This window comes from Lontra canadensis, unplaced genomic scaffold (assembly GCF_010015895.1).
Source record: "Lontra canadensis isolate GAN:19392208 unplaced genomic scaffold, GSC_riverotter_1.0 scaffold90, whole genome shotgun sequence".
Taxonomy (NCBI): Eukaryota; Metazoa; Chordata; class Mammalia; order Carnivora; family Mustelidae; genus Lontra; species Lontra canadensis.
The window spans coordinates 6,010,539-6,019,522 of record NW_022631084.1 but is presented as its reverse complement, the minus strand read 5'-3'; the positions used below and the strand labels follow the sequence as shown (position 1 = coordinate 6,019,522).

The 8,984-nt window shown below is 37.5% G+C and overlaps 1 protein-coding gene across 1 annotated transcript in view; it reads left to right on the top strand.

The window, feature by feature from the left end:
- The window catches only part of WDR49 (WD repeat domain 49), a 128,790-nt gene that overhangs the window by 15,144 nt on the left and 104,662 nt on the right, over positions 1-8,984 (top strand). The window contains exon 2 of the mRNA XM_032836090.1: positions 4,582-5,022. Coding sequence (XP_032691981.1) covers positions 4,582-5,022 — 441 coding nt within the window. The remainder of the gene's footprint in view (positions 1-4,581; positions 5,023-8,984) is intronic.

Here is an 8,984-nt window from a genome sequence, read left to right as displayed (position 1 = left end):
ACCATTTCCTGTCTGAGGAAGAGCCACTGAAATCGTGTGCACAACTGATATTTCGTATGAAGCCCGAAACTAGTATCTGCTGCCATGACAGCAACGGTCAGCAAAACCCAGAGTTTCACGTGATCCTGTTTGCAGTCTCCTTCCCATATTCTTTGGACCCACTGAGACGTCCCTTAGAAGCATCTAGTTAGCAGCTAGCCACCCTTGATAGATAGGATCAATGAACTAAAATTAGTAATTATGTACACTTCCTTACACACACACACACACACACACTCGCATCAAACAAATGAATTTAGCTGAATCCTTAGAGAAGGGTCATTGCTAACATGATGACATTGTACATGGAGTCCTATTCTTTAAATTAGTTAACAGGAAATTAACATTTATTGAGTATAAATGTGTTATAATCACCTTAAATTATCCTGTGTGGTTTGCATAAATTATCAGCTAATCCTAATAACATCCCTAACAGTTAGTTTGCATTATCCCTATTTAGAGGCCTAATAACTGAGGCTGAGGCTTGGAGCTCTAACTGTACAACCACATAATCCTCCTGGTACCATGTGTGATGTGCATAATATAATGGAATGAGTGAATTAATTCTCTTCCCAGGACATAAGTGGGAACCACTGATAAAATGAGCATTAACTGTGTGGTAAAATTCAATGCATGAGTGCTTTTAAGTTTGTGTAAAAGATCACATACTTTCATTGTACATTGAACTAATTTATTAAACCTGGAATATAATAGAACTAATAAACACAAAACACATACCGATAAAGGCATAATGCTTTTTGAAACACATTAGAAATTTTTAGTAAAAACAAATTTCTCAATTTTAGCTGAAGGTATGGCAAAAATTGGTTTTATTTTCAAACTTAGATCAATGAACAATCAATAATAGAACTGTCCAGTATATTATATAATAGCTCTTTTCTGTCAAACTTCATAAATTGGGAGTATTTCTCAAATCTTTTCCCAGTGCATATTGGCATTATTAATGCACAGAAAATTATACAGTTGATTGTGTATGTTACTTTGGGGAAGAAAATTTGTTGTCTTTCTTTATGGTCCATTTGCAATTCCATATTCTAGGATATAAAAAAGATTTATTTTGGTATTTATCAGTCAAAACAGTTTCCTGTTCCTGAAAAAAAAGTCACTAACTCATAAGAAAATACTCTGAGATTCAGCTTTATAATGTTTTAAACATAATATAAGATAATAACATAAATATAAGAGGCTCATTGATGTCATTATGTAACAGTTTTGAAATAAAAAATCAACATTGACTTATCGTTCAGAAACAGTTTGCAGTTTGGCTCAAATGGAGTGTTTTTAGGATCAGATTTCTTTCTCCACACTTGAAATCTGGGTCACTGAAAAATTTCCATCTCTCTAAACTTTTTGGACTAAAAATAATTTAACAAAGAAAAGAATGATGGACTTCTGAGTAGTTCAAAGGGCTGGATACCAATTATTTCTCAGAAAATTAAGTCAATTAATTAAAAACCTAGACCAAATTCTATTAAACACTTGATTACTTAGTTTTTGCACACATAATACCTTGGTTCATCTTTTTTTTTTTTTTTTTCAATTAAACCTTTATATTTTTAGAGTAGTTTTAGACTCATGACAGAATTAAGGGGAAAGTGGAGAGATTACCGGTATATCCCCTACCCTGCAGCATGCCCAGCCTCCCCCTTTATCCACATACCCCACCAGAGGGGTATGTTTGTTACTGTTGATGAACCTACATTGACATATCATAATCACCCAAAGGCCACATTTTACATTAGGACTCATTCTTGGTCTTGTACATCCTATGGGGTTTGGACAAATGCATGTTGACATACATCCACCACGATGGTATCATACAGGGTGGTTTCACTGCCCTGAAAATCCTCTGTGCTCTGCCTATTCATCCTCCCACACCAACCCCTGGCAACCATTGAACGTTTTACTGTCTCTATGGTTTTGCTTTTTCTGGAATTTCATGTAGTTGGTATCCTACCGGGCAACCTTTTCAGATCGGCTTCCTTCCCTTAGTAGTATGCGTTTACGTTTCCTCCAGGTCTTTTCATGGGTTGATAGCTCCCTTCTTTTTAGCACTTTTTCACAAAATATTCTGTTCTCTGGTGTACCACAATTTATTCATCCATTCACCTATTGAAGGACATCAACTTGGGTGCTTCCAGGTATTGGCAATTATGAGTAAAGCTGCAATAAACACCCTGAAGACCTAAGTTTTCAGTTCATTTGGGTTAATACCAAGGAGCATGTTTGCTGGGTCAGATAACAAGAATATGATCAGTTTTCTAAGAAACCACCAAACTGTCTTCCAAAGAGGCTGTATGATGTTACATTCCCATCAGCAATGCACGAGAGTTCCTGTTCTGGATCCTTGTCGGCATTTACTCTTGCCAGTGTTCCAGATTTTTGACCATTCTAATAGGGTGTGTAGTGACATCTTGATGCTTTAATTTGCATTTCCCTGGTGACATATGATGTGGAGCTTCTTCTCATAGGAGCTTCTTCTCATATCTATGTACCTTCTTTTGTGAGGTATGAATATGTACACTGGAGGCTGAAATCTTTTTCCACTCTGTTCATGTCTGCGAAAGACCATGAAAGTGTCTCCAGTATTAATTTTTTGGGTTATAAATAAATCTTAGCAAGTAGGCAAACTCACAAATACAAAAATTGTGCATATTGAGAGTATTATATATATTTTTAAGATCTTACTTATTTGACAGAGAGAGAGATCACAAGTAGGCAGAGCAGCAGGCAGAATGAGAGGGGGAAGCAGTTTCAATCCTGACCTGAGCCAAAGGCAGATGCTTAACCTACTGAACCACCCAGGCATCCCTCAAATAGTAATAATATTAAAAATATAATATTCTCAGGGCACCTGGGTTGCTCAGTGGGTTATGCCTCTGCCTTAGGCTCAGGTCACGATCTCAGGGTCCTGGGATCAAGCCCTGCATTGGGCTCTCTGCTCAGCAGGGAGCTTGCTTCCCGCCCCCACTCTCTGCCTGCCTCTCTGCCTACTTGTGATCTCTGTCAAATAAATAACTACTTTCTTAAAAAATATATAATATTCTTATTATGAAGAGTTTTTATATTTGTGAGTTTGCCTACTTGTTAAAATTTATTTATAATCCAAAAAATTAATACTGGAGATACTTTCATGGTCATTTGCAGACATGCACAGAGTGGAAAAAGACTTCACTTCAATGTACATATTCCAGAGGGAGGTCAAACAACATGATACTCTGCCTTTTTATTCTAGCTCTCATTCTGCAAACAAGTATCCTATTTGTGGTCTACTTAGTGCCAGGTTCTTTTCCCATTTTGTGTTTTCGTTGGCGACTTCACTGTTTAAAATGGCCCCCAAGTGTGGTGGTAAATTCTGTTTAGTGTTCCTAAGTGCAAGAAGGCTATGATGTGCCTCATGGGGAAAATATATGTGTTAGATAAGCTTTGTTCAGTTGGTCATGAATTCGGTATTAGTAAATTAACTATATTAAATTAAGTGTCTTTCAATGGAAACCCACAAAACAAATTATGAATTGATCAGGTGATGAAAATATTGTGACCAGAAGCTCATACAAACATAACTCTATATTTCCTCTCACAACTATAGTTCCATATCTACTAATATAAGTATTTGCAAAGTATTTATAGAGCATAAATACCACTAATAACAAAACTCAATCATATATGGTTTCACTGTCATGGTGTATTTGTCATGGTGTATTTACGGAAGTGGACTTCGTGCTTTCAGATTAATTTCAGTGTCATATAATTTTACTGGCCATGCTAAACTCTGTTCATCCATCATCTGTAAACTACTAATACTAGTTTCCTACTGATGCTATAGCAAATTACCACAAACTTAGTAGCTTCAAACACACAAATGTATTATCTTACTTTGGAGGACAGAAGTCCAAAATGGGTTTTATAGGGCTAAAATCCGCCTGTTGTCAGGACGGCCTTCTATCTGGAGGCTTTAGCAGAGACTCTGTTTCCTTGTCTTTTCCTGTTTCCAGAGGTGCTTGCACTCCTTGGACTGAAGCGCCACATTACTCCGACTGCTGCTTTCATCATCATCTCAAATCTCTGACCCTCCTGCCTCCCTTTTCCAGTTATAAGGATATTTGTTATAAAAAATGTCAGTTTGGGGGCCCCTGGGTGGCTCAGTTGTTAAGGGTCTGCCTTTGGCTCAGGTCATGATTCCAGGGTCCTCGAATTGAGCCCCACATTAGGCTCTCTGCTCAACGGGGAGTCTGTCTCTCCCTCTCCCACTCCTTCTGCTGTGTTCCCTCTCTTGCGGTGTCTCTCTCTATCAAATAAATAAATAAAGTCATTAAAAAAAAAAAGTCAGATTGTAGCCCTGTCAATTATATGCTCTCTGGTCCCAATTAACTTAAATAAAGTCCTGTTATAAAGTAAAAGATGTTTGTTTGTCTTTGTGTCTTAGAAGAATTGATGATTAGGTCCACATCTGGGGATGGAACAGTGCTCTGGTACTTATGGATGTTTTCATGGTTGTCTTGTTTTTATTCCTATTTCTAGCCCTTAGACCCATGTCAAACCATTTGCATGTCCAGAGAAGAGTTTATGCAAAGGATGACAGAGATTGTTGGTTGGGGCACAGAGGAAGAATACGGAGAGCTCTTTGACAAAGTGGATGTGGCCCAAGATGGCTTCATTAACTGGGACAAGCTGACTTCATTTATGCTGTTAGCACTTTATGAGAAAGATGAACAAGCAAAGGCAACTGTGGTTCCCCAGTGGAAAGACCTTGAATTCCTCCCAGTGAAACACAAGGACACCATTCAAAAAGTAATTTTCTTAAAAAGTTCAAGTCGTTATCTGACCATCAGTAAGGAAGGTTTATTGGGAATCTGGGGAGAGAATTTAAAGCTGCAAGAAACACTTCCCATCACTTCAGATGCCACCAAGCTTAAACACCTGTGGGTGACAAGTCTGGTTTCTTTGGAAAATGTAAACAAGGTACCAAGTCTTAATAAATGAATTTACTACTTTATTTTTTAAGATTTTTTAAAAAAAATTTGTTTATTTGAGAGAGAGAGAGAGAGAGCTCATGAGTGGGGCTGAGGGGCAAAGGGAGAAGACTCCCCGCTGAGCAGGGACCCTGATGCGGGACTTAGTCTCAGGACCCTGGGATCAGACACTTAACCAATTGAGCCACTCAGGTGCCCTGAACTTACTTCTTTAAAAGGGGAAAAATATATGGGACAGGGCTCCTGACTGTCACTGGCAGTGACAGAGACCTTTAATACCATGCTGTGTTTCTCCTCTGACCTGGAGGGAATGTAAGTGGAGCCAAGTGAGCTGCTGGATTTCCCAGCACCCACTTAGCTGGATTTCTTGGGCACCTTTAAAGGACACAGCTGATAGGGACTCAGATTCTTGGCTCCGTCCCAAATGTGGCCATGTTGCCTGGCTGGCTCGTAAGACATTTCTGACTCTCTAGTAGATTCATGGGTCTATATGCAGAGCTGAGAGGCTGTAACAACGCATGGGCACAACTCAGTACAATTACAGGGAATTGCTTATCTGAGTTTAACTACTGTTCTAGTCAGTTTCTTAATCGTGATGGGGAGGGTCCACTAAGTACAATCCTTGTATGACTCTACCTATAAGTCAGATAACATATTGAAAGAAAAATCAGTTTATGAGGGGATGATGAAGCAGCTTAAAGAATCCATATTCTTAGTATTTTGTATTAAGCAGATGTCAGACCTCCTATGAAAGTTTTTAAATGTACAAACAGGCAGAGATAATAGTATTAAAAACCAATATTTACCCTTAACAATTTCTAATTCACAGCCAATCTAGTTTCATCTATGTCTCCCCGCTTTTGAAACCCAAGATATGCAATTATTTAATCTGTACATATTTCATCTTACTAAAAAAAGTCTCCCTTTTTAGTATAAACTAAGAGTGCTATCACATTTATTATCAATTATAATAATTCCTTACGATCATCAAATATTTAGTCATGTCCATATCTTCTTGTCTTATAATTTTTTGATCATCTGTTAATTCCTTGTTAGATAGTTTGTTTGAATCACCATCTGAATAAGGTCCAAACCATTGTGAATTGTTGATTGGTCTCTTTTGATCTACATGTTTTTCTCCACCTCTTCTTTATTGTTGAATTGTTTTTGTTTTGTGTTTTTTTTTTTTTTAAAGATTTTATTTATTCATCTGTCAGAGAGAGAGAGAGCATGTACAAGCAGGCAGAGTGGCAGGCAGATGCAGAGAGAGAAGCAGGCTCCCTGATGAGCAAGGAGCCCGATGTGGGACTCGATCCCAGGGCTCTGGGATCATGACCCGAGCTGAAGGCAGCGGCCCAACCAACTGAGCCACCCAGGCATCCTGCATTGTTTTGTTTTTGCTCTTGCTGTTTTTGTTAAAGATACTAGGTGTTTGTCCTTTAGAGCTTCCCACAGTCTGGATTTTCTGGACTGTATTTAGATAGAGTTGTTTAACTTGTTCACTTGTTACCCATATTTCCAGTATATTGGTAGTCAAATCGAAAAACTTGATCAGTTTTAGAGTAGTTTGTTCTGGAATAGGGGTTCCTCAGTCAGGAGGCACAAAATGGCTGTTCTTTCTCTTCTTGGGACATTATCAGTTATCACTGATTATTCCTTCATCTATCAATTTGTTTAGGGGTTGCAAGATGATGACTTTCTAGTTTCATGATTTCCTCTTTACAAGCTGAAATACCTCCCTTGTATTTGAATAAAAAACTCCCCTTGAATAAAAAACTCCCCTTGTCAATTATTTAGCTATAATATAGATCAAATAGAGGCTAACCAACTAATTGACATAGATCAAATGCAGGATAAATGACTAATTCTTTACTTTTATTTATCAGCATTCAAAATCCTCTAAAGATGAAAAATGGATACTACTATCATTATTGTTATCAGTGTCATTAGAAACTCATGAGTTTAAATAATCTGATATGTTTCAGTCCACTGAGTTATTAAGCCATCCTTAAAACTGTACCATCTTTGGACACTGGGATGTGTTCTGAGTCTTTTCTGATACAACCATATTTGTCTTTGAAAACTTCTTTGCTCTCTGGTATGACAAAATGTTCTAGGATCATCTTGCCTATTTATTATGCCACGCCCAGAATCAGCCATTTCTCCAAAGACCTGGGTTCTTTTTAGTGGGAAATGGTATGCTCTAATGCCTTGAACATAAAGAATCATCATCATTATCATCATTCATTTCCTAGGTGACATGCCCTGCTCTATTAATCTTCTCAAGGTCACCATAGATGGGTATTATTCCCACTTTAAGAATGAGAGTCTAGGCAAGGGGAGGTTGTGGAATTTGCCCCAGGTCACAAAGGATGTAATCAGTGTTGCAAGATTTGTAAACAGAGGCCGCTTGATTTCAGGATCTGTTTCAGAGTCCTTGCTGCCTCTAGAGTGGTAGCTGATGTAGTATCCAGTTCCTTCTTGCTAAGGATCTGGTGTTAATGTTAACTGTATCGATTACAGCATAGTTCAAGTCCAGAGTTTCTTTTATATCTGTGTGCAGCACTCTGTTTTATTATCATATAATGTTTGTGTTGTTTTATTGTTATGATTATGTTGCATTATTTCTTCTTTCCAGGACTGATGACTAACTCTTAGCCTTTCCTTTGCACTTAGTCAACAAGGAAGCTTAAAGAATGTTGCTTTTTTCTTCTTTTCTCAAACAGGTTTATTGAGGTATAATTACACAAAATGCACTGCACAAATTAAAAGTGGATAATCCCAAGCAGATAGATTTTAATACATTTAGATACTGTGAAAAATCAACAGTACAATGGAGATAATGAACATATTCATCATCCTCCAAAGTTTCCTTGAACCTTTTTGTAATCCCCTATCTATCCCCCTCCCATCTCTCCTTGTCAGGTAGTGACTGATAGACTGTCACCACACAATAGTTAGCATTTTCCAGAGTTTTATATAACTGACATTATACAGTATGTACTCTTTTTGGTCTGATTTCTTTAACTTGGCTTGGTTATTTTGAGATATATCAGTTTATCTTTTTATTGTTGTATTATATTTTATTATGTGGATATAGCACATCCTTACAAACATTTGGTATAGTCAGGGTTTGTTTTTTTTCTCCCCCCATCTCTTTATTTTAGCCATTTTTTTTTTTAAGATTTTGTTCACTTATTTGACAGACAGAGATCACAAGTAGGCAGAGAGGCAGGCAGAGAGAGAGAGAGAGAGGGAAGCAGGCTCCCCACCGAGCAGAGAGATGGATGCGGGGCTCGATCCCAGGACCCCGAGACCATGACCTGAGCCGAAGGCAGAGGCTTAACCCACTGAGCCACCCAGGTGCCCCTATTTTAGCCATTTTAATAGGTTTATATATATTTTTTATCTTACTATGGTTTGAATTCACATTTTCCTAATGACTCATAATATTGAACATATATTTCATATACTGATTTGCTACCTATATATCCTCTTTGGTGAGGTGTATGTTTAAATCTTTTGCCCATTTTATTGTTGGGTTTACTTTGTGGAGTTTTGAGAGTTCTTTATATATTCTGGATATATACATTTATCAGGTGGATAATTTACAAAATCTGTATCACAGCATGTGTTTTGTCTTTGTGTTTTCCTAACACTGTTTTTGGTAATATCATTTTCAGATTGTTCATCACTAGTGTGTAGAAATAAAATAGATTTTTAAAAAATGATCTCATATCCAGCAACTTCCCTGAACTCATTTATTGGTTTTGATCATTTTATTGTTGTTGTTATTATTTAGGATTTTCTATGTCTAAGATCATGTCATCCACTAATAAAGATAGTCTAACTTCTTCCTTTCTCATCTGGATGCTCTTATGTCCTTTCTTGCCCAATTTCCCTTCCTGGAAATTCTAGTGTGGCGCTGAATAGTACTGGTGAGAGTGAACA